The following is a 26,664-nucleotide window of genomic DNA, read 5'->3' as shown; positions in this document are numbered from 1 at the left end:
ATGATATCTTTTGGTGAGGATAGCATGTAATCTTTTCTCAGAGGGAATCTCTGGATGTTTGGACTTTCCTGTTGCCTTTTTTCCCCGGCTTGAAGCTGCAGAAGGAGCTACAGTGTAATGTGGAGGTGGTTGTGCCGCCGTAGAAAGTGATGTAGTGAGAAAGGAAAACATGGAGATGGGAATCAATGAGGAGATTGGTCTGGAAGCACTTGTGGACATTGTAGAATGTACACTCGTCGATTCCATCGAAGGATGTGCAATTTGCATCGAAGATGAGGCTGTTGACATCGATGGAGCAGCAGGCATCGTTGGAGCGCAGATAGGCACGTCCATCGGAATAGATAGAGCTGCAGCAGTCATCGGCACCGAGATTGGCATCGGTATGGACGATGACGTTGGCATCGGCACTGGCATCGATGTGGACGATGGTACCGGCATCGACTCGGTAGTCGGCATCGATGGAGACATCGGCATCGGCCCGATGGCCGGCATCGATGGAGTCATCGGCATCGGCCCGATGGCCGGCATCGACTGGGGAGTCGGCATCGACCCGTAGGTCGGCATCGGTCCTACCAGGGCCGGTATTGGAGATGCAGCCGGGATGGCTTCTTTCATGGCATCGGCGACAAGCTTCTTAATCAAGGTTGTTAAGTCCGCCACGGACGTCGACGGTGTCGATTCCTCTGAAGGGATTACCGAGGTCGATGACAACTTCCGCTGTTTAGCCCTTGGTTCTTCCGGCGATGGCAACGGAGGAATCGCATGATGTCTCCGGTGTTTATGTTTGGGACGGATCTCAGAAACGGATCTGGACGATGACGGGGTTGGCGAGGAAGCATCTCCCGAACCTTGTTGGACTTTCTTTAGAAGTATCTTCTTCGATACGCCTATCGGGGAAGATCTAGTCGAGGTCGACGGCGATGTCGGTGCTCTGATTTGAAAAATCTGAGCCATTCTTTCATGGCGAAGCTTCCTACCTTTCGCCGTCATTTCTTGACATTGGGCACAAGAAGCGATGTCGTGGTCTCCTCCCAAACAACGGACGCACTCCACGTGCGGGTCGGTGATGGACATAGTCCGGTTGCAGGCCGGACATTTTTTGAATCCGGAGGTTTTCTCCGTCGACATCCGTCGATGAATTCGGATTCCTTTTTGTCAAAAAAGAGTATGAAGTTTGTCACCAGCCGGTGACAAACCGAGCGAGACCCGTAAAGGGTAAAAAGTTGAGAATTAAAGTTAGTCGTTGTGAGGTAACTCACGGGGCTCCTGGAAACCGCGATGCAGCTAGCAGCGCGGAAAAAAGAAGACTGGAGTGAGACCCCTGTGGCAGGGAATATCATGGCATGCCGGGCATGCTCAGTAGCCTCAGGCAGCCAGTTAAAACTTCTAGAAACTTGCCAGAAGTTTTTCCCGCTTAAGGGCTCCGTGGATGACGTCACCCATATGTGAGGACTAGCATCCTGCTTGTCCTGGGATAAAGGGGGATATTTTAGTTTAAGATACCCATGTAAATGTAATGTTAGGTTAGAGGGTAAGACATATTCCTTTGTAGATCCGGTGGGTCTTAAAGACCTCCTCGAAGGAAAATAGACCGGCATTAGAAAAATTGGGTCCTAAATGTGATAATACTTGAAAGATAGTTTCTTTCTTTCTTTTTCCTTTTTAACCGTTCAGAGATAAGTAAGGATTTCACTTATTTACCTAAATATAATCATGTAAGTTAACTGTTGGATGAGATGATGTTATTCCCTAATGTGGATTTATATTTGAGAATTTACCAAATCAACAGTTAACAAATATGATATAAATTTTCTTGTATAAATGTTGTTTATTGTAATAATTTGAAAGCAATAAATAAAGAATGGAAAAAAAAAGAAATATACAGAGAAACTGAACAAAGCCCAAAGGACAGCAACAAAAATGATTATAAGCCTAAACAGCACGGCCTATAAGAATAGCCTGAAGTAGCCAGCTTTATTTCTGTAAGGATGGGTCAAACATAGAAACAAGTTACTAAAGAAGGTAATGCAGTCATTTTTAGGGATGTGCATTTGTTTCTTCTGTTTTGGAAGGCACTCGCGTACCTCAGACTTTCTAGTACACTGGGAAAAATGGATATTATGCAAATATCTCATTAAAAATACATGCATACTATCCATTTTTCCAAGTGTCCTAAAGAGTTGGCAAGGTACACGCACACCCACCGAAACAGAAGAAACTAATGTACACCCCTAGTCATTTCAAGAACAAATTACAGAAATTTGTCTGAGATGGTTTAAGTATAGAGGATGCAATTCTCAAGCCAGTCCTGGAGTAACCCTCTTAGCATTCTGGTTTTCAGAATATTCACAATGAATATGAATGAGATAGATTTGCATGCAATGGAAGTAATCTCAATCATATTCACTGTGAATATTCTGAAAACCAGAACAGCTAGGGGGTTAATACAGCACTGGCTTGAGAAACACTAGAATAGATGACCGAGTCTCTTCCAGGTTTATTTTATTTTGCAATTCGAGAAATTAGAAGTTCACAAAATCTGAATATCCTGAAATACCATGAACTACTAAGGATATCATTCATGTTAAACAGATTTCCTGAATTGGTCAGAACTGTTTCAGACATTAGCATATTCCCTAACTACTTACAGCATTAAGAATTTTCTCATCATTCCTCAATTTTAGTTCACATAACTTGCTCCGACGTTCTATTTTAGCTCCTGTTAGCCCAGTGATGGCAAACTCCAGTCCTCAAGTGCCACAAACAAGCCAGGTTTTCAGGATATCTACAACAAAATGAACTCGAGGACTGGAATTTGCCATAGTTATATCCTCTGGTGCTCTTGTACAGAATTATCAAATAGCCCATCAATCTCCTTTCTGCCATGGAGAATAAATCAAACAATTATTCACCAGTTACAGCTAGGTAAATGGAGGCAGATGAAGTGACTTGTCAGTCTGTATACTCATACAGTCAGCAGGAAAACCAGGATTAGAACTAAGATCGAACAATTAGGCCAACAATTTAATAGCAAGTTGGTTCTTAGAGTCAGAGCCAAAACTAGCATCTGTTACATGATACAGCCATACCTTTAGATCCTGGTGGCTGCAGGTTATCACCAGTCAGGGAGCACCAACCAACAGGAAAGATGTCCCTGGAGTCATAGCGGCAATAATAATCAAAGGCTCCTCTCCAGCCATCAAATGTCACTAGGACCTCGCCACCCCGCACCTCACCAATAGTGGCTGGACAGATAAAATGAGGGTTCTTCCTATCCACAGCTTCCAACTTCATCCCCACCTTAAAGTAATTTTGTGCGGGAGGTGGAGGTTCCTGCAGGTACATTTAAACAAGTGAGAAACAATGGTTAGAGTATAAGTCATCCAATATGACAAATTTCTCTGTTTGTTTAACTCTCACCTGCCCACCTTTCCTAAAGGTTTTCATCAAAAAGCCATTACGCACAGGTACATTAATTATTTAATCTATTCAACCCTTATCAGGAAGCCGTTACATATGAGGTGTCTCTTTAGTCTTGTCCATTCACTTTTCATAAATCGTGGACAGTCTCTCCTTCCTCCTTCTCCCTTATTCTTTCATCAAAGGCAGGCCAGGCCACTATTTCTGGTCTCCAAGTTGGCTAACTCCATATTCTGATATAGCTGCTCCTCAGTACTCTCACTGTGCCCATTTGCTGCCAGCCATCCTCTCAGATCTCTCACAATATTAGACACACCACCCCCTCACAACTTTCATGTCATACCTACAGGCTGCCCCCTCTGCTCCTACACATACCGCCACATGCTGCTCTTCTCCATCTCAGGTCTCTAATGCTATGTTTCCACTGCATACCATTGCAACATGTCATGACAGCAGGTAAAATTTTTCTGCTGGATCTTGATATTGCATTATTACTCAAAAGTGACATTACTTTTCCCTTATATTACCAATGTGCCACTCAAAATTTTTGTATTACTTTTATCTTATGTATCAGCATCATTTCTACAGAGTAAGATTCATATAAATTCTGCCAATAGGAAAACATGCAGGATCCAGTGTGTAATGCTGTCAAAATTAGGTGGGATGCTATGTAAAGGCTACAGATGAATACCTTATGAAATATCCTTGCAGGTGCCATCTCTGCCCCATTGAGTGTCTTCAGAAGAAACATGGGCCAGGAAGAGGCATTCAGTCGAAACCCTGCAAAACATCAGACGACATGATTTATAGTTCCAAATGCATGTCAAATTAATACATTTGCACAATATACTCCATCTCCCAATACCTTCATTTTTGTGTAAGACCAGGGGTGGCCAACTCTGGTCCTCAAGAGCCACAAAAAGACCTGGCTTTCAGGATATCCACAATGAATATGCATAAGACAGACATGCATGCAATGAAGGTAATGCATGCATATTTATAGTGGATATCCTGAAAGCAAGGCTGTTTATGGCTCTTAAGCAGGGGTGGGCAATGCCAGTCCGAGGACCACTAACCAGTCGGATTTACAGAATATCCCTAATGAATATGAGTGCATATAAATCTCTCTCATGCATATTCATTAGTGATATCCTGAAAATCCAACTGATTTCCAGCCCTCAGGGACCAGAATTGCCCACCCCTGTTTTGAGGACCAGAGTTGGCCACCCCTTATACAGACAATAGCAACACAACATAACATCTCTTTGCTCATTCCAAGGCTGAGAGGTTCAGCTGAATATCAGGGGAGCTGATCAAGGGAAATAAACAGGTTTTTCTCTTGGGGGTAGTGTTTCCAAATAGGCTTGTTTTGCATATATAGAGAGAACCTCACTTATACACCAGCATACGCAGGGCATGATTTTAATCTCTCAGATTTACTGCTAGTGCTCTTAATTTCACGGTACCAAAACGTTTCCTTCTGAAACTCATGGCATGCAATATATACAATGAAATTACAAGTAAAATAATTATATACAAACATATCAAGGCGTGTTTTTCTCCTATTTTACAAAGCTCATGTAGCACAAAGAATGCTTTTTCCCAGTAATGGTGCTTTATTCTGACCTGTTTTCACCCTCTCCTAAAATTATGGACACTACAGATTATGGGCTCATACTAAACTCACAATGCCTGAGGAGTGTGCATGGCTGCTGAGCAGTACCTATGTTTCATGTAATCCAGATTCTCGTGTTTATCTTTTTATTCAGGCAGATGGAAACGTGATGATGGGAGTTGTCAGCCACAGCAATAACTTTATATTTCTAAAGGTGGTGGAAGTGGCTGTCAGTCCTACACTTATCCTTTAACTCAGATGGGAGAGTTTTTTTATTATATTTATTTTTATTTGAGTTTTTTCTATACCGGCATTTGTGATAAGAATCACATCATGCCGGTTTACAATAAACAGGGGGGTGTGATAATAGGTTACAATAAAAAGAACAAGTAACAAGTGCTGAGCGAAAACAATTGCAGTTACAATAAAGCAGGGAAATGTACAACTAGGAGCAGAGAAAGGCGATAGGAATTTAACAGAATACATTTACCAAACTTTAACAGAAAGCATTTACAGAATTTATGGAATTTGCTAGGTTATGTCATTTGCAATGTTATAGTTTTCTGCATAAGGGTAATGATTGGAAGTTGGTTAGTGGTGAGTTAAGATTCATTCGGTGTCCAGAAAGGCTTTTTTAAATAGCCATGTTTTGAGTCTTTTCCTGAATGTTGGGAGGCAGATTTGAGGGCCAGAGGGGAATAAAGGAGGCCTGTCACCCCATAAGAACATAAGAAATTGCCATATTGGGTCAGACCAAGGGTCCATTAAGCCCAGCATCCTGTTTCCAACTGTGGCCAATCCGGGCTACAAGCACCTGGCAAGTACCCAAACACTAAGTCGATCCCATGCTACTGATGTCAGTAATAGCAGTGGCTATTCTCTAATAGCAGTTAATGGACTTCTCCATGAACTTATCTAAACCTTTTTTAAACCCAGCCTCACTAATTGCATTAACCACATCCTCTGGCAACAAATTCTAGAGTTTAACTGTGCGATAAGTGAAACATTTTCTCCGCTTAGTTTTAAATGTGCTACATGCTAACTTCATGGAGTGCCCCCTAGTCTTTCTATTGTCTGAAAGAGTAAATAACCGATTCGCATTTACCCGTTCTAGACCTCTCATGATTTTAAAGACCTCTATCATATCCCCTCTCAGCCGACTCTTCTCCAAGCTGAACAGCCCTAACCTCTTTAGCCTTTCCTCATAGGGGAGCCATTCCATCCTCTTTCTCATTTTGGTCATCCTATGTACCTTCTCCAATGCAACTAGATCTTTTTTGAGATGCGGCAACCAGAAGTGTACACAGTATTCAAAGTGCGGATTCACCATGGAGTGATACAGAAGCATTATGACATTTTCCGTTTTATTCACCATTCCCTTCCTAATAATTCCTAACATTGTTTGCTTTTTTGATTGCCGCAGCACTCTGAGCTGATTTCAATGTATTATCCACTATAGCATCTAGATCTTTCTACTGAGTGGTAGCTCCTAATATGGAACCTAACACTGTATCTACATCATGGGTTATTTTTTCCTATATGCAACACCTTGCACATGCCACATTAAATTTCATCTGCCATTTGGATGCCCAATCTTCCAGTCTCGTAAGGTCCTCCTACAATTTATCACAATCTGTTTGTGATTTAGCTACTCTGAATAATTTTGTATCATCTGCAAATTTGATTACCTCACTCGTCATTTTTCTTTCCAGATCATTTATAAATATATTGAAAGCAACAGTCCAAGTACAGATCCCTGAGGCACTCCACTGTTTATCCTTTTCCACTGAGAAAACTGACCAGTTAATCCTGCTCTGTTTCCCATCTTTTAACCAGTTTGTAAGCCACTAAAGGATAGCGCCTCCTATCCCATGACATTTTAGTTTTCTTAGAAGCCTCTCCTGAAGGCCTTTGTCAAACGCCTTCTGAAAATCCAAATACAGTACAACTACTGGTTCACTTTTATCCAAGTTTATTAACCCCTTCAAAAAAATGAAGCAGATTTGTGAGGCAAGACTCACCTTGGGTAAATTCATGCTGTGTTCCATTAAACCATGTCTTTCTATACGCTCTGTGATTTTGATCTTTAGAATAGTTTCCACTATTTTTCCTGGCACTGAAATCATGCTCCAGGGGTGATCTGGAAAACTATGGTTTTCCAGATCACCCCTGGAGCCCTTTTTAAATATTGGGGTTACATTGGCTACCCTCCAATCTTCAGGTACATTGAAGGATTTTAATAATAGGTTACACATTTTAAACTAACAGATCTGAAATTTCATTTTTTAGTTCCTTCAAAACCCTGGGGTGCATACCATCTGGTTCAGGTGATTTGCTACTCTTTAGTTTGTCAATCTGGCCTACTACATCTTCCAGGTTCAGTGATTTGGTTCAGTTCATCTAACTCATCACCCTTGAAAACCATCTCCGAAAATGGTATCTCCCCAACATCTTCTTTAGTAAACACAGAATCAAAGAATTGATTTAGTCTTTCTACAATGGCCTTATCTTCCCTAAGAGCCCCTTTAATCCCTCGGTCATCTAATGATCCAACAGACTCCCTCACAGGTTTTCTGCTTTGGATATATTTTAAAAAGTTTTTATTGTAAGTTTTTGTCTCCAAAGCCAACTTCATTTCAAATTCTCTCTTAGCCTGTCTTATCCATGTTTTACACTTAACTTGATAATTGACCACCCCTGTGGTTAATTTTGTTCAGGCAGGTGAAAGATGTAAGTTTAAGTACACCAATTCTAACTAAGTTTTAGCTGGTTAGATTTAAGGTGATTTTCAGCCAAACATTTAATCAGCTAGATCTAGCTAAAAATCAGTTTAAGTGGCCAAAATTTGGCTAAGTGCTCAGGCATTTTCTTGAAATATGGCCAATATGTTATCAGCACCTGAGGACCTCATAATAAAACACGACCCACTCAGGGCACGGCAAGTGGGTGATTTGCACGCGATTGATTCCCAGCTCAGGCTCCTGCTTCTGAGGCTGGGCACACTGCCCAGTCCCAAACTTGGGGCCCTTTATCACAAAACAGCAAATACAGAGCTACATTTCTACTACCTGTGATAACTAACAGAAAATATGTGCCACACACACGATATTAATACTGGTGTACTAGCAGCATCTACAGCTGCATCCATCTGTAGCGGCAGGCATTCTACGCCGTAACTCAATCTTAAACTTTCCAACACAGCAGGCTCCAATTCCTAGTTTCCTTACCTAAGGGAGGCTGCAGCATGCCCCCGCTTTTCTCACAGTTTCCAATGGGCTGGATTTCAGTGGAATCCACCAGTCGCCAGAAGTCATTCTTGTTGTCGCTACCATCCAGTCGCAGTCGGAGACGTGCACCAGTGAGCCCCACCACAGTGGCAATGCACGTAGATGTAGTGTTCCGGGGGTCCTGTGCTTCCACTTTCATGCTGATCTTAAATTCATTGCTACGAGGAGAATAGGACTAAAAGAAACAAAAAAACTTTGGTGAGAGCATAGCAGGTAGCATAACTGCAGTGGACAGAGAACCATCTTCTTAGTGTTTGGGTAATTGCCAGGTTCTTGTGGCCTGGTTTGGCCTCTGGATGCTGGGCTTGATGGACCCTTGCCATGCTGGGCTTGGGTCTGACCCAGCATGGCAATTTCTTATGTTCTTATTAACTATTCTGCTAAAGTGATGGATATAAGGGAGCTGTGTAAGAGATTCCATGACATATTTATTTTTAATTTTTATATACCGATGTTCCTGTATAAAATGCATATCACACCGGTTTACAAGTAACTAAAATTGTTGCCTCAGGGGCGGAATACAAAGAACTTATAAATAAAATAAAAGGCCTAATTTAACTGCGAAATAGTACTACTCAAAAACATAAGTACAGGGGGGATAGGGGACCTGAGACTCTAACGTCATCGTATTCCTCGGGTCTTAGTTCTCCGGGAATGCTTGGGCGAAAAGCCAAGTCTTAAGCTCCTTTTTGAAAGTCATAGCGCAGGGTTCTTGACGCAAGTCCGGCGGGAGCCAATTCCAGAGTGGGGGACCCGCAGTGGAAAGAGCGCGTTTCCTCAGTGAGGTTTTTGCCGGCTGGGTGAGTAGCATGTTCTTGTATGCACTTCTAATCGGTCTCTTAGCGATTGATTTAGAAGAGAAGAAGGTGAAAGAGCTTGTTTCACCTAACAAAAGGGCAAGGATCAGATGATAGGAGGCTTCACTTGCAGTGCTCTGTGAAGGTCAAGGCTCCTCTCATGCACATATCCATCATCTACACAGCCCTGGTGCTGTGTTGTCAAAAGGTGCTGTACACAAGGACTTGCACAACCTTACCACCGAGATGATAACTAATCACAAACATAAATCAGCTGCACACCCTTAATGTGCAAGTTTACGGCTCACCATATACACACTCACCAACACACCCTCCAGGTGTAAAGTCACAGGCACTACATATACACTCACCAGCACACCCTATGAAGGCAAAGTCACAAGTGCTGCATATACACTCACCTGTTTGAAGCAATGGATGGGGGCTGCAGTTGCACATGTCTCCTTCAGGTATTTATCCCAGCTGAAGTGTCCTGTCAAGAAAAAAAAAAAAAGAATTAAAATACAAACACAAAGTACCTGCAAACCTCAGAAATTCTGCATCACACCTAACGAAAGTCCCCAGGACCACAAGCACAAACATAGTAGGATTTGAAAGAAGGCCTGCATGCAGGGCATAGGAATTGCTGCAAGGCAGTGAACAGATTGCAGGAGGGAAGGAAGAGGAGATATATATGGGGGAATCATTGAAAAACAATTGGACAGGTGGAGGGGGCATAGAGGGGCAATGCATGTAGAAATCACTGACAGGCAGCTGAATTAGGAATGGATGACATTGCTAGATATTTAGTTGTTATTAAGAGGTCTGTGTCACTTGCAGGGGACAGGAGAGAGGGGCTATAGGCAATATTTATGATGTGCACCACCTTGTGGTGGCAATCGCCAGGAAGGGTAGTCTATATATTAAATCAAATTATATATAACAGTCAGCGACATCCAGGTTTGAATAGGGAATATTTCTTGACTAAAACAATAAGGTGTTTGAAGCTCCTGAGAAGAGTGGCTGCATCGGTTCCGTTTGTGGATGACTGACAGTGCTGCATCTCGATACACTGAGTGAGCATCAGTCACAGCAAGCATACTGCTCCTTCCACATCTAAAACCTATGCAAATGGTCACAGAAGATGCTATGACACCACCTAGTGGCTTGCTGAACTTGGATCCCATCTGACGTCCCAGTGATTATTGATCTAGACAGATTGGTTCCTCATTCAGCTTTTTGACAAGCCAAGAAGCTGAGCTGACAACACGACTAGCCGTAGTCACTCAGGAAAGGGGTGGGGAGAATCATATCAGGTATCAACCTCAAGCCTCCTCTTTGAGAGGAAGCCTATGGGAATCAGAGGACCTCCAACTAGCCCTTTCCTTCCAGAGGAGCAATGGTACCTGTTCAAAGCATACCACACACAAATGGCTGCTTGGGTCAGCAAGTCCTTGTAAACTGTGTGTAGCAGAACTGCTTCTTTCTGCTGAAAAATACATTTAACTCCTTTCACCAATGATCATTTCTCAGTGAAATTTTCTTCAGTTTATAGTTAAAGCAGAACAGACACAAAAGTAAAAATGAATTTACTTAAATGCTGGAAACCCAAGGAAAGGGATTTCTTCCCTTGATACAGCAGCTAGGAAAACGGGGAGAGGGGGGACGGACTCTTCACTCGTCATTGGCATTAGCGGAGGAGGGGTTCTTTCCTTGCCATCAGATTAAAGGAGGCAGACTCTTGCCTTACTGCAAAGGAGGAAGGACTTTTACCTTGGTGCTGGGGAGCAGTTTCAGATGGACGGCTGTAGTTATGTTTCTTACCATCTTTCCAGTCTATTACTGACAAAAGAAAAATCAGAGTGCATTAACATGAATCCACTGCAAGGGTCAAATTTTTTCAACCCCCAAAATGTAGATTTCAAAATAGTATCATTTGCCTGATGATTACCTGCCTATACAATACCTTAAAAGCATTACAACTATTACAAAACTCAGCAGCTTGTCTCATTATTGGCATAAATATCCATCTGTATATTACACCCATTTTAAGAGATTTGCACTGGCTACCTATTCAACAGTGCATCCTATATAAAAAGCCATTATGGTGCATAATCTCTTAAAACTCTATTTCTTTCCTTGGGTTAATTCTTTGCTAAGAATTATGTTCCCAGATGTACCTTGGGTTCAGCATCCTGGTCTTTTAAACATTCCCTCACAAAGTGGTATGACAGGAAAATTGGTTCTTACTTGCTAATTTTTGTTCCTGTTCATACCCCGGATCAGTCCAGACAAGCGGGTTTACGCATCCCTACCAGCAGAAGGAAGCAGAGAACAAAAACTTTTAGGCACTGCTACATAACAGAGTGCCACCTGCAGTCCCCCAGAATTGACCTGTACCCAAGCCAAGATGTTTACCTTAAACCCCAATAAACCTGGGGCGAACAGATACTTAAACATTGGAGCCCCCTGAAAAAAAAACAGGCCCTCCTAATGTGACTTCTCATTACTCTGAATATAAACACATATCAGCTCAGCAACATCCAGAAGCAAGGAAGTCTTTCGAAAGATGGGAGATGGGTCTCTGGACTGATCCATGGTACTTCAGGAATGAAACTTAGCAGGTAAGAACCAATTTTCCTTTCCTGTCCATACCCCGGATCAGTCCAGACAAGTGGGAGGTACCCAAGCCCCTCTATTCTGGGAGGAAAATCTAAAGACCTGCACCCAACATACTTTCCCCAAAAGACGCCTCCTCTGGTGCCCACACATCCAAGCAGTAATGCATGAATATAAGTGTGAAGCGAAGGCCATGTCGTTGCACAAGAAGTCTCCTGTGTAGAAAACAGTTGACAATCTGACCATGAGGTTGCTTGCGCCCTAGTGAAATGCGGTCAACCCCTCTGGCATCGACCGGCCCTTACAGATGCAAGCCGAAGCTATTGTCTCTTTCAGCCATCATGCAATAGTGCCCTTGGACAAAATTTGTCAGTTTTCTATACTGTCAATCTGTAAACCGTTAAAATTGTGCACACACACACACACACTATATATATTTATTTATTCATTCACTTTTATATACCGACATTCGTGTTGACTTCATGACGGTTTACAGTCAAATCAAAATATATACACACACACACACACATATATATATATATATATATATACATATATACACACACATATTTATATACATATACACACACATACACATATATATATATACATATACACACACAATTTTAACGGTTTACAATACAATAAATATAAAAGCATTAAAAAACAAATTAAACGAAAGTAAAAATGCAATAAAGAGATACATCCAATTAAATATCAAATAGTATAATGAAATGAAATTTAAAAAACTTAGTTTGTCCATTTGTGAAGCTGTTCTCTATCCATAATTGCCTTTTAATCCTCAATTATCATAAGCTCTTTTAAAAAGCCAGGTTTTAAGATCTTTTTAAACTATGCATATTCTTTTTGTGGTCTTAATTCTGCCGGGAGCCTGTTCCATAGTTTTGGACCCGCTATTGATATAGCTCTTTCCCTTACCTCAGATAAGTGTGCAGTACGAATTGACAGGACATTAAGAAAGCTTTTATTTGCTTCTCTTAGATTCCTTTCTGGTACATGAAAGTGAAGAGCTGCGTTTAACGATTTATGAATTAGGCATAATGCCTTGTATTCGATTCTGTATTTTAATTGGAAGCCAATGCAAAGGCTGAGGTGGGCTGACCAAACGCCGCAAGCCTTGCAGGCCACTACATGCAGCTTTGGCACCATTTCTACACGACTGCCAAAGGAAAAGTGACGGCTGGGTATGTTGCTGCACACAGGCCGCACGCGTGGTCAGGAGGCACTTCAGTCAAGCCGCGCCAAACGGTGCACGAAAAAAAAAAATCCACAGCCTCACAACCGCCAGGATCTCCCGTTAGAAAAATTTGGCATGGGCTTATCCCTCCCTACCTGCATCCGGTGCCAACAGCCCCCGCTGCTGAAAGCACCCTGCCATTGGACCGCCTCCAAACAGAAGCTCCTGGTTGCCTGCTTCAAATCCTTCAGAGCTTTAACTCCCCCCCCCCCCCCCCCCCCAACAACTTAATTAAGGACACAAAAACAAGAATACTTCCCTTTATGGGGACGACGGCGGGGCAGGAGGCGGCTTCAGAGGCCACGAGGGAGCCAGTCCCCTAGCTAAATCAAGGTCTCTAGCACCAAAGGACTACAAACAGGCAGGGGTTACTAACCCCCGATGGCCCAGCCCCAACTGAGGGATGACTCACGAAGGTGCCTAACACCTCAGGGAGCAACAAGTCAAATCCAAAATCTCCTCTGTTTTCTTTTTACTAAAACTAGTCAGTCTGCAGGTTTGCACCTCTACCATCTACTGGAGACAAATACTGAGGGACTGCAGGTGGCACTCTCAGTTATGTAGCAGTGCCTCAAAGTTTTTGTTTTCTGCCTCCATCTGCTGGTAGGGATACATAAATCCACTTGTCTGGACTGATCCGGAGTACGAACAGAATTGATGTTACACATGTTCTCTGTTGCTGCCTCTGAATTTTGGAACAGCTTACCTTTTGATTTGAGGATGGTGGCATAACCAAAGCCATTTAAATCCTTCCTAAAAGCATATCTATTCAGGCTGGCTTTCGGGTAGTACTGTCTTTTATTAAGGCAGTCTTTCATGTGAGCTCTGGTTATATGGGCTTTTATCCCTGAATTTTATGTGAGCTCTGGTTGCATGGGCTTTTATCCCTGTATTTTACTTCGTTTGTTTATGTTGGCATGATTTTTTTACTTTTCTTAAGGTCCATCTTTTTATGTTTTATTGTTTGATGTTTTTAATTATTTTATGAGCATTTTATTGTAGAAAGCCTAGAGACTCTGCATCAGGTGATATATAAATGTTTAATAAAGATAAAAGACATAGCATTTTATAAGAAACCAGGCTAAACACCAAACAATACAGATTGCTCACAAAGCAGTTTAGAGGGGAAGAATATAAAAGTAGTAGAGGACTCATGCAAGATAGGTCATGGGGGTCAAAAGATCTGGATTTGCCAATGGGCAATCTAGGCCTGTACCTAGGGTGGCAAATATCTGAGAGCAGCAGACAGACTAAACATTTGCTGCTTCTCAACTGCAATGCCAGCACAACCTTACTATGTACTGCAGTCACCTGACCTGGCCACCCTCCCCAATCCCCTGAACCCCATTTCCCCTACCAATGCCTACATCACTGCCATGGATCTGGGCTGGCAGGAAAAAGAAAAGCACCCCTGCTGACAGAGGTCCAACTGCCACTTTCAAATGGTGGAGCAAAGTTCAAAACAGGAATAGGGTCCCAGGCGGCAGAAGAGGAAGAGGATGCGGCTTGAGGCACCTCCACCTCCTCCTGCTGGCCCAGATCAGCAGCATTGACAGAAGTATGAACTGAAGATGAGAGGAATCACTGGAGGGAGAAAAGGGGCTTTTCCCGAACTCTGTGAAACTGTGTCAGAACCTTTGAATGACACCACCCGCTTCTATAGCTGGTATTGCCTGCTCAACCACAAAGAATTCTTCATTTAGAATCAAATTTTTAGTATCCCAGTTAATGTTTTAGACCAGTAATCTCTGGTTTTGCAATAAGAAGGAAGAATGGGACCCGATAGCTACAATGTAGAATATTATAAATTTCCTTAGAACAGGTGTTTGTTCTTTGGGAAAATTTCATGGGAAGTCATTGTTGAGAGGTCAATTTCCAGAACATACAATGACTATTACAGCACTTCCTAAACCAGGAAAAGACCTTGAGGTACCACCCTCACATAGAGCCATCTCATTATTAAATTGTGATTTGAAGTTCTATGCTAAAATAATGGCAAATAGGATTAGTCCTGTGCTGCTGGATTTAGTTTCTCATGAACAGGTGGGATTTGTAAAAGAGGAATGCAGCTGTAAATATTTGTGGAGTACTGTAAGCAACAATTTTTTTTTCATCTAGTAAATGAGCTTTGATGCAGAAAAAGCTTTTGACCATGCAGATTGGTCATATTTTTCAATTTGGAAGGAGAATATTTTTTGTGTATTGCATTACTGTATAATTTCCACACATGGGACTATTTCCTGTTTTGCAAACAGGGATGCACCAAGGCTGCTCCCTATCACCTTTATTATTTGTACTATCTTCAGATTCTTTGTTGCGGAACATTGTCGAAAATCCTTAAAATGGTCTTAAATTTAGTCAAGCTGAATTTAAAATTCCCACTTTTGGGGATGATTTGTTGGCCTTTATTACTCCTCCAATGCTTTCACTGAAAGCGGCGATGCTAGTATTGACTAACTTTGGGAAATGTCTGGGTCTTAAAATTAAGCTAGAAAAATCTGAAATATTAGATGATTAGGTGTTTAAGAAATAAATGGAGTAGGTAATTTTTCTCTAAAATGGGTTGAAAACAAAATGAGATACCTTGGAATTCTTATTCCCAAGGATATTTCTAAGATATACGACTCCAACATAAGACTTAATGCAAACAATGAAAGTAAAGCTAATTAAATTGGAGTCATGTACTATTAGCACTTAGTAAGATATAGAATTGCCAAGCCATCTCTATGTTTTTCAGATATTGCCAATTTGGTTGGAGGAAAAAAGGAAATTCAGGAAATCAATAGGATACTCGGCAAGTTCCTATGGGGACAAAAAAAAAAAAAAAAGAGCTGGAGTGGCAATCAAGACTTTAATGAAGAACTATAGAAGGGTGATTAACTAGGCCTTCCTAATTTACAGCTTTATAATTTGGCATGTATGTTACAAGTAGTTAAAAATGGGCTTTTGGAGTATTCAGATTACACATCTCTAGAATTCCTGCATAACCCCATTGTGCACTCCCAAGTCAAATCTTCACAGCTGTTACACAAATCTCTCTCCCTTCTTTTCCATCTTCTTTCCTTTCCTCACAATTTAGTCATTACTCTACTCTCTGTGGCACTGAGCGAAGACATTTTCCCTTGCTCCTTAAGTCAGATCCATTTCAGCTTCCTCCCTGCCAGATCAAGGGATCAAAGAGAGGAAAAGGTCTAAAGAAGATCAGACCACAGTTGCAGCTGTGTCTGTTTTTCTTTTGTGCTGTGTAGGTCAACAAGGCCCTGGAGATCACATTAGGCACTGAAGTGGATAAAATATGATTAAAAAAAAAAAAAAGAGTCAATAAGGCACTTTGAAGGTATACTCTATAATGGGATAATAGCACTCCAAGTACCTAAAAGGAAATAACTTTTGGCCTCATGCCTTAATTTGCCTGGCTGGTGAATTAATGGAGATCATCTTACTATAATATCTGGAGTTTCACTTGCCAGCTTTAGGTCACCAGGTATTCTGCATAGTTCTGTATAAAATAACACAAAACTAGCCAAACATGCATAACAATATCCAGATAGCCACCTATCCAATTCAATTACAGAGGCACTGTTAAGTCGATTTTATGAAGCCACTCCACTAGTCAACAATATAAATGACAATTTCATAACAATTTTGCCTTCCTTTGGACCTCTCTTCCCGTTAGCATAAGTCAAGTATGTGAGCTTCCAAGAGTGACAATGAGTTAGACTTCAAACTACCTGAACATGAAATCCACAATAAATGCTTGCAACACCCCATGGTGCTCCATAAATATGAAAAAGCAGTAAGCGAAGCAACAATTACTGTATGCCATACAACGAGGAAGCACTATCTGTTATTCTACTGGGCAAAGACTGCAGAGAAAACTAATAAGAATGCACCACAGAGGATATTTAAAACATTCACACTTAATTGCATAATAAGCTACGCTACCTTTTTTTTTTCCCAATTAGAACAATCAGCTATTCTGGGCAGGGATGAGACTCCTCAGCTGCCCTTCAAGCCTCAGCCACCATGGGCTTTCAGAGAAGCCTTAGGGTCATAACAGGTTGAAATCTTTACCTGCTAACTCAACATCTTTGCTTCTGGCATATTTAGATTATTGTAATTCTTTTTTGCACGGTCTTCCTGATTCAACAACACACCAATTGCAGCTGCTACAAAATTCAGCAACTTGCTTATTATCTGGAAATACGAGGTTTGACCATATTACCATGGTCCTTGCTAAATTACACTGGCTACCTATATCATTAAGAATTGAATATAAAATTCTTATGCTCATGCATAAGGTAAATACGCCATGGCATGGTGCAGCTTTAAGAATGTATATCCCCTCATGATCTTTTCAATCGCAGAACCAGAGGTTGTTGGAAATCCCTCACATAGGTGAGATTAGAGACCAAACTTTCTCCATGGGTGGTCCTATCCTATGGAATAATATACCAGAACCATTGAGTGGTGAATTATCTACCCCCAAATTTAAGAATAGCTTAAAGACCTGGCTATTTCTGATATATTTTGGACCAATAGTATCATAGGCAGAAGTAGTGAATGGAATTGATATTAGCCCTGATTATACAGTTGTTTTTGCAATAGCATTTTGAGCTATTTGTCCTTTATTTTTTTTTTTAGATGTCTGTATTTTAAGTTTGTAAACTGCACTGATATATCATGATTTTGCAGTATAAAAATGATTGTATAAATAAATATAAAGAAATAATTTGCCCTTAGAATAGCGACTCTAGAAGCTATATATCAAGGAGTGGACAACTCCTGCCCTCGAAAGCCACAAACAAGCCAGGTTTTCAGGATATTCGTTTACATATTCCATTCTATATGCCATGCTTCCGCATGTTCAAGGCAGATTACATCTGAAACACAATGGATAAAGCATAAGACAAATTTACCTACAATGGAGGCAGTGCATTCAAATATCTCTCATGCATAGTCATTGTGGATATCCTAAAAATCTGGCCATGCCTACTCTATATTAACATATCTGTATTTTTGTCTTTGGGAAACAAAGAACTTTGAATTGCCTTTCTTGTCCTTTGGTAACATTAAGATCCAAGAGGCAGTCTTGTTTCCACCCCAATTCCTTTCATTATGGAAGCAATAATCAATAGGTATTACATAACTAAACGCCCCCCTCCCAAGACAAGATGTATGCATGCTAGATTGTGGTGTGTGTACTTGTAGCTGTACTGTAGATGAGGGAAATCCCCATGCATACATTTTGCCATCTACTTTAATGCAGTTGCAAACAGCGTGGGTAATCTATCTGCAGTGAGAGCGCCAGCCTAAATTTTCAAAGGGAAACATGCCAAGGAGGTTCCTTTTGAAAGTTAGCTTGCAGGCCCACAGGTACAAAGTTTCCTATGGGGTTTAATGATTGCCCTCTACACCATAGGATCTGACTACCTAATGCATCATCTCCTACTTCCTACGAAATCTGATTCCATTGCAGTTTACCAGCGAGCATTCAAATTAGATGCTGACTCTGACCCTCTGTTTTCTGCTCCTTGTCTCTAGCAGGATGCTTCTGCTCCTCACCTTTCTGAGGCCCTGGTTTCCGCATGATCTCCAGTACTGCAGCCCCCTACACCTGGAATGAGCTTCCTTTTCACAAGTTCAAATTATCTGCAAGCAGAAAAGCAAAGTGTGAGTAATGTAGTAGAGAAATCAAAAAGGTAAGGATGTAATAACTAACAAAAATTGCCCTTTTTTGCAGATGATATGCTGTTCTACATTTGTAATCCAGTGTATTCATTGTCATCTTTGTTGGAAGCAATGTCCAGATACTTGTTATAAGAATCAAACCATGACTCCAGGGATTTATTACACAATAATTCCCATTTAAAAGGAATAAGGCTATATAATACTTGGGCTGGGTATTTTTATTCCTAAAGATATTGCCTGGTTATTTGTGCTCAGTTTTCTTCATTATCTAATATTAAAGAGGATCTCAGAAGTTGGTAAAATCATGCAAATTTGTTGGTCAAATAGCGATAGGTAAAATATTCTTCTGCAATTTACTTTCAGGGTAAGAAATACCATTTTTTTTTTTTGGGAGGGGGGAGGAGTCAAGATGGCCACTGTGAAGATTTTCCTTGCTGCTGCTACTTCCTTTTGTATTGACTCCCTTTCTAGTTGCCTCATATGAAGCAGAAGGCCAAGCTGAGGGGTAATATTACAAGTTCCCCTTCGCTTGAATTACATCAGCCCCGGTTCGAGGGTTTTTTTTCCCTGCTACACCGAAAATGATTCTGGGAACTATGATCGCTGCGGGGAACAACACTGGGCAAACGCCGTCCCCACTGATCGAAGAAAGTCCCAGCGCACTGATCACGCCCTCTCCTCTTCTACGATGTGATCCGTTCGTGACTTTGGAACACCTACAGACTTCTATGGAGTTGAGTCGGGTAGGTCGAAGAAAGCTGAGACTGTTCCTGTCGGGGATCTGCATCGTTCGGATCCTGAAGTGATCCTGGGCGCAGCTGGAGGGGAGAGCCCTGCTTCAAAGCTATCAGAAGCAGTTGCTCTCCCAGCCACCGATATACCATCGACACCACCAGACCTGTGCAAGGGTGTTAAATTGAATCGAGATGGTGCAGAGTTGAGTGCTTCGGTTTCTAATGTGTGTCTTGTTAAACCCCATGAGATCATCTTGGAGGTACTATAGCATGCAATTGTCTCTCTTGAAACATCTATTTCTGCTTTAACTAAAAGTTACTTTGGAAAAGAACTCTTGGGTTTTGGCAAATGTAAACATGATTTCTCAACATGGTACTAATTTGGAGGCCTTAGATACTCGGCTAGGAACAGTTGAAAAAGTTCAACATGCTCTTGTTCAGTCTGACCAGATTTCATTATTAAGAAGCTGGAAAATACTGAAAATTCTTTGAGGAGTCATAACTTAAGGATTTTACATTTTCCTGTTATAAAATCTCTCTTCTTGATTTGTTCAAGAGTTATATTTCTCATATTTTTACAATTCCAGCTGCTGCAATGCCAGCTATTACTAGAATTGTTTTTCTGCCTAAATCTGAAGAGGTTTCTACAGGAAGTCCTCCAAAAGATTCTTCTTTAAATATTACCGAATTACTTGAATTATTTACCAAGAGAGGAACTTTACTGGTATCTTTTGCTTTTGTCTGACCGTAATACTATTCTCAGATTTTTCTTTTGTACTAGGGCGTCGCTATTTTACGGTCAGAAATTATGGATTTACCCTGTTACTAGAGTAACTCAATTCCATAGGAAAAATATTTCTATGCTTGCCAAGGTATTATCAAGGGGGGCTCAATTAATTTTGTTGTATCACTACAAATGCCGTATTAAATATTCTAATGTTAATTACCTATTTTTTGAACAGTCACAACTTCGGACGTTTCTTGACTCACACACCTAATATCACTCAGGAAGATCGGCTATAGATTTAATATTGGTGTTTTCTCTCTATTTCTTATCATTTTTCATTGTAAATCGCTTTGACACTCCCCCCCTATTTCTTTATAGATGAGGAATGTACAGATTTTCTTTTTTAAATTTGTTTCTATCACTGTAATACTGCCTGTACACCCTTGGTTTACTGTATAAGGAATTCTTGTGATTTAATGAAATGTACTTAAAAAGAAAATTAAAAAAGGAAACAGTATTTAAAGATTCTAAAAAGCTGTATCTAAAAATGTATCTGTTCTGATAAAAAGCAGAGGGGATCAAATGCTCCATACTACTGCAGGACAGTTTGACCCATCTCTCCCAATTTTACAATAAATGGATTTATGCTGCCCAGATGAGGTTGCTTATCAACCGATATCAATGGTTCCAATAAGCATAGGCTCGCTACATATAAATCAGTGGAACAGAGATTTATCCGAGATGCTACATTTAGGAAGATGTGGCATGTTTACCATCCAGTAGCAGTTAACATATTGGACATATGAAAGGGAATGGGTTTGCACTTTCCTGTTGTGTGTGCCCCCCCGTGAGCCTCTCTCCAAAATATATTTCATCTTTCAGGGCACTTCAAAGTGGATTACATTCAGGTACAGTAATACCTTCCTGCCCCAGAGTATTTTCAATCGAAGAGGGTCATTCACTAAGTTGTGGTATTTTTCCCCATGGGAAATGACCCTGCCGCTTTGGGACTTGCGTGGTATTCTTCCCCACATGATAGGGGCAAAGGCTGGGCAGCATCATTTTGAAACAGGGCTGCCACTGGGCCCGAAGTTTGAGGGGTATGAGGTTGGGATGGAGCTTGGCAGTGATTTTCAAACATTTTAAAAAATTATTTTAACAGCAGGCCACCTCCACAGGCAGCAAGGGGGAGAGGAGATCTATGGGAATGTTTACAATTTGAGTGAGGGTAGGGGGTGATTCAGAGCTGTCAGTCCTTTTAAGCCATGTGCCCAGGAGCACTGGGAGATGCATTAATGTCCTAATGCTCCCAAGGGAAGTTAGCTACAACTCAAGTTGCAGCTAACTTTAAATCAAATAAAATGGCTTGCAAGGTTTTTGGAAAGTTGCATTATTTGATTTGAATTTTCTAAGGTGTTTATGAGATGATTAGCATGCATTTGCCAAGTCCCAGGGCTCAAATACCTGATATTATCCCTGCGTTATGCCATTTACTGCACGAAAAACATTTATCACACGGTAAATGGCCTAATGAGGCTCAGTGAATGAGCCCCTAAGTATGTACCCGAGGCAATGGAGGATGAATTGAAATGCAAAATGTCACAAGGGGTGTCAGTAGGATATTCCTCAATTCCCAGTGTTTTATCTTGTGTTGATTTTTAAACATGGAGACAGAATGGGATGTTGAAATTTGACCACCCCTTTACAAAACAATGAATTCTAATGTTCAGGAGCTCAAGGAAGATTAGAAATTGATAAACAGCCTTATTTTCAGATATCTGCGGATTAAAGGCCTGCTGACAAATAAGAAGTATGATCCAGACTTGTGGTAGCCCTCTACACCTAGATTGAGAAGCTAATCCTTACGGAACCTAAAAAAAAATTAAGGCCCTCTCTCAACGCTCTATACGTCACTGATTTATAAGATTACAGAGAATCTGGTTTTGTAGAACATCTAATAAATAAGGCAAGTTGTGATCACTGGGTTGGTGAGGGGGGGGGGGGGGGGGAGTTGCTTTACAATTTTTGGAAGTGGAGAAAATGTTCTTATGCTTCATGCCTAAAAACAGTTACTAGTTCTGTTGTAAGAATTATGCAATGATATGTAAACACTACTTTTTTTTTCCTCAATGAAAACTTTAAACACACATAAAAAAGGGTTCACACTTCCATTCACTAGTGGAAAGAACGTGGGCAGAAGTAATTCTTCCTTTGAGTAGATTGGTTAACGGAAATTACATCAGTGTAATAATTCAAGAAAGTGGATATAAAATGTTTTGTTAGCATATTACTCCTGATTGCTTAAAGTACAATTCAAAACCAGGGACTGAACAGAAGATCCAAACATATTGGTCAAATTTATACCCTGGATACATGCAATTAGTAAGATCTGTCTGATCCTCTCTATTCTCCATTGATGCAAGTTGCAGCTACTTTTTTCTGTTGAGTTATGTTATACGAGTCATTGCCTTTTTATGTTTTAATGATTTGTGGAAACCACTTTGACCTACCCCTATTGAACGCAGTATATAAAAAAAACCTAAATATTTTTATAGCGCTACTAGTCACAAATAATGCTGTCAAAGAGCTTAAAATTTAAGTGGATACCTGAAGCAGCAGAACAAAATTGACTTGCTAGAAGTCACAGACTGTTAGTGAGAGAAGCGGAATTTGAACCCTGGTTTCCCTCAATCCATTGCTCTAACCATTAGATCAGTGCTTCTCAATCCCGTTCTCTAGGCACTCCTAGCTAGTTGGGCTTTCAGAATATCCACAAGGAATATGCATGCGATAGATGTGCATACAATAGAAGCAACACATGCAGATCTCATGCATATTCATTGTGGATGTCTTGAAAACCTGACTGGTTAGGTGTGCCCCAAAGACTGGTTGAGAAGCCCTAAAGACTGTGAATGCTGCCTCTACAGAAGGCCCAATCCAGGAACGAAGCAAGCATTCTTCTGTATGGCAATGCAGCCGGGACCAGACACCATTCACCAGATAGTTGTCCCTGGCCAGCCCAGAAGAATAGCCACGTGGGGGCACTGTGGCAAGGAAGCAAACAGACTTCAGCCACCACACATGACACCAATCATGGGATACAAATATTATTGTGGCCCAGCAGAGAAGGGAAGTTTTTGAGAGCCAAGATGCAGGCTATATGCACTGGCAAAGTCAAACTCCCATGGCCCCAGGACTGGAGACATGTGCTGGCCCCCCTGCTGACTTACTGGTAAGGAGAGGGGTAAGAAACACAGACTAGGCTGGCAATACATACAGTGGCAAGACAGTACTGGCCTCGGCAGCAAACTAGCAATTGCTGATAGAAAGAATGCCAAGGACTTTCTGTGCAATCCATGTCTTTCCTACTTATTACATATTTGTAACCTATGAAGATTCCTGGATAGAAATCAAAATGCCCATTTTGTGTCTTTTTCATGGACAGGGCATGGCATGACTAGCTATGTTTAGATTAGTAAGAAGGGGTGGGGATGGTGAGTCCAAAATGGCTGTAGGAACCCTCACCAGCCTTAAGGCTAAAGATATGCCACCTCTTCTGAGACTCCTCCCTCAGCATCACCATCACTATGATAGCTGGTCACCACCTTCTTTCCCTCCTTCCCCAAAATCCACTTCCATGGCACACCCATGACGGACCAAACTTTAACCTGAAGAGTGAAAGAAAATTATTCCTCACCTGCTAATTTTCGTTCCTGTAGTACCAAGGATCAGTCCAGACGGTGGGTTATGTCCCCCGTCCAGCAGATGGAGTCAGAACACAAACTTCTGGGGGAGGTGCTATATAAGACCACCTCCCTTGTCTCAATACTCAGTAACTAGACTAGCAAAGCCCAGAGAAAACCAAGAGAAGAGACGGAGGGATCAAGTAAGTAAACACACAGGAGGCAAACTTAGGCCACCAACAGTAAAATGTACTTAACTGAACAAGAAAACACCAACTGGAACTTGCAAACAGAACTGTCAGACAAGAGTAGGAGATGAGAGTCGAGCAGAAGCTTCCCACAAAAACCCCCAAGAAATAGGAAGGGCATCTGGACTGATCCTTGGTACTACAGGAACGAAAATTAGCAGGTGAGGAATAAATTTTCTTTTCCCTGTACGTACCAGGATCAGTCCAGATGGTGGGATGTACCAAAGCGTCCCTATGATGGGTGGGCCGTAGACAGCCCTGCTCTGATGACCCCATCCCCAAAAGAACCAAAAGATGGTGCCCGAACATCGAGCCGATAGTGCCTCGAGAAGGTATGGAGCGATTTCCAAGTGGCCGCTCTGCAGATCTCCTGCGATGATACCGAATGACTCTCCGCCCATGACGTAACCTGAGAACGAATGGAATGAGCCTTGAGTCCCGGCGGCGGGGTCCGTCCCGCCCCAACGTAAGCGGCAACGACTGCTTCCTTCAGCCACCGGGCGATAGTAGGTTTGGAGGCCATACATCCTTTCTTAGGACCCGACCAAAGAATGGACAGGTGATCGGAAAGCCGGAACTCATTGGTGATCTCCAGATACTGCATCAGGCAGCGCTTCACATCGAGCTTGCGAAGATCACGAGAATCCGTCGACGCAAAGGAAGGTAATTCCACCGTCTGGTTGAGGTGAAAAGCCGAAACAACCTTGGGAAGAAAGGTAGGAACCGTGTGCAACGTGACCCCCTCGTCGGTGAAACGGAGATATGGCTCCCTGCAGGATAATGCTTGTAATTCGGAAATGCGACGCGCCAAACTAATCGCTACCAGGAAGATCGTCTTAAGTGTGAGATCCTTAAGCGTAGCGGAACGTAGAGGCTCAAAAGGAGGTCCGCCGAGGACGCGCAACACGAGGTTGAGGTTCCAAGAAGAACAAGGAGGCCGTACTAGCGGCTTCAAGTGCTTAACCCCCCTGAGGAAACGGAGTATATCCGGATGGGAGGAGAGCAGAGACTCATTCACATGGCGAAGAAAGGCGTCCAAGGCCGCAACTTGAACTTGCAAGGAGTTATAAGCCAGCCCCTTATCCAGGCCAGCCTGCAAGAACGAGAGAATCTGCGCAACCGAGACACGGGTTGGCTGAATGAAATGTGACATGCACCATGTCTCAAAAACCTTCCACACGCGAACAAAAGCCACGGAAGTGGATGTCTTACGAGCTCGCATCAGAGTTGATATCACCGCCTCAAGGTACCCACGACGTCTTAGCTTGCGCCTCTCAAAAGCCAAGCCGCAAGACAGAAGCGATCTGCCGCCTCGAAAAATATTGGTCCTTGCCTGAGTACGTGTGGGAGGTGACTTAGGTGGAGGGGGCCCTCCTCCGCGAGGTGGAGCAGGTCTGCGAACCACGGCCGACGGGGCCACTCCGGTGCGACCAGAACCACTGGTCCCTGGTGACCCTCTATTCTTCGGATTACCTTGCCCACCAGAGGCCACGGAGGGAAGACATATAGGAGAATCCCTCCGCTCTGTGCTCCCTTCTGTGGCTGAAGAAGCGAGGAGCCTTCGCATTGCCAGCGGTGGCCATGAGGTCCATCCGGGAGGGCCCTCAACGGACGATCAGACGCATTGCGTCGTCCGAGAGTTCCCACTCTCCGGGGTCTATGTGTTGTCGACTTAGGAAGTCCGCCTGAACGATGTCCACTCCCGCAATGTGTGAGGCTGCAAGGTGAAGCAAGTGTCGCTCCGCCCATTGCATCAGCTTGTCCGCTTCTAGGGAGACCTGCTAGCTCCTCGTGCCTCCCTGGCGATTTATGTATGCCACCGTGGTCGCGCTGTCCAAGAGGATTCTGACCGCCCGATGGCGGACCAGGGGGAGGAAAGCCTTCAATGCTAAGCGGACCGCTCTGGTCTCCAGACGGTTTATTGGCCATTGCGCTTGCTCCTGCGTCCACAGACCCTGTGTCGTACTTGACTGGCATACCATACCCCAGCCCAAGAGGCTGGCGTCCGTGGTGACCACCACCCAGTCCGGCATTTCCTGGGGGACGCCCCGGGCCAAGTGGCGAGGGTCCAGCCACCAGAGGAGGCTGGTCAGTGCTGCCAGTGGGATCAGAAGGACAGCCTGAAAATCCCGCGACACCGGCTTCCAGCGAGAGAGAAGAGCTTTCTGGAGAGGACGCAAATGCGCAAAAGCCCACGGAACCAGATCGATGGTGGAGGCCATGGTTCCCAGGACCTGTAAATAATCCCACACTGTGGGTGAAGAGAGCACAGAGAAAAGATGAACCTGATCGTGCAGTGCCAGGGCCCGCTCCAGCTTCAAGAAAACCTTGCCCTCCTTTGTGTCGAAGTGCGCTCCCAGGAAATTCAGTGACTGGGATGGGATGAGGCTGCTCTTGGAATAGTTGTTGACCCACCCCAGGGACTGGAGCAGGCGCACCACTCTGTCGACCGCCCGATAGCCCTGGGTTAGGGATTTCGCCCGTATGAGCCAGTCGCCCAGGTAGGGGTGAACTAGGATTCCTTCCCTGCGTAGAGCAGCCGCCACCACCACCATGACCTTCGTGAAGACGCGTGGAGCTGTCGCCAA

General features: G+C 42.7%; 1 protein-coding gene across 6 annotated transcripts in view; it reads right to left on the bottom strand.

The window, feature by feature from the left end:
• SCMH1 (Scm polycomb group protein homolog 1) overlaps positions 1-26,664 on the bottom strand; it is a 114,289-nt gene that overhangs the window by 79,736 nt on the left and 7,889 nt on the right. For all 6 annotated transcript variants that reach the window (XR_003859217.1, XM_029620027.1, XM_029620022.1 and 3 more), the window contains exons 2-7: positions 18,559-18,645; positions 10,890-10,958; positions 9,539-9,609; positions 8,263-8,497; positions 4,112-4,200; positions 3,090-3,333 (exon numbers count right to left, since the gene is read on the bottom strand). Coding sequence is in view for 5 of the 6 variants with exons in the window: in XM_029620027.1 (XP_029475887.1) it covers positions 3,090-3,333; positions 4,112-4,200; positions 8,263-8,497; positions 9,539-9,609; positions 10,890-10,958; positions 18,559-18,583 (733 nt within the window). In the remaining variant the exon portion in view is untranslated. The remainder of the gene's footprint in view (positions 1-3,089; positions 3,334-4,111; positions 4,201-8,262; positions 8,498-9,538; positions 9,610-10,889; positions 10,959-18,558; positions 18,646-26,664) is intronic.

The sequence above is a fragment of the Rhinatrema bivittatum genome, chromosome 11 (assembly GCF_901001135.1).
Source record: "Rhinatrema bivittatum chromosome 11, aRhiBiv1.1, whole genome shotgun sequence".
Lineage (NCBI taxonomy): Eukaryota > Metazoa > Chordata > Amphibia > Gymnophiona > Rhinatrematidae > Rhinatrema > Rhinatrema bivittatum.
The sequence above is the reverse complement of the archived record's forward strand: the minus strand, read 5'-3'. Positions and strand labels throughout refer to the sequence as shown.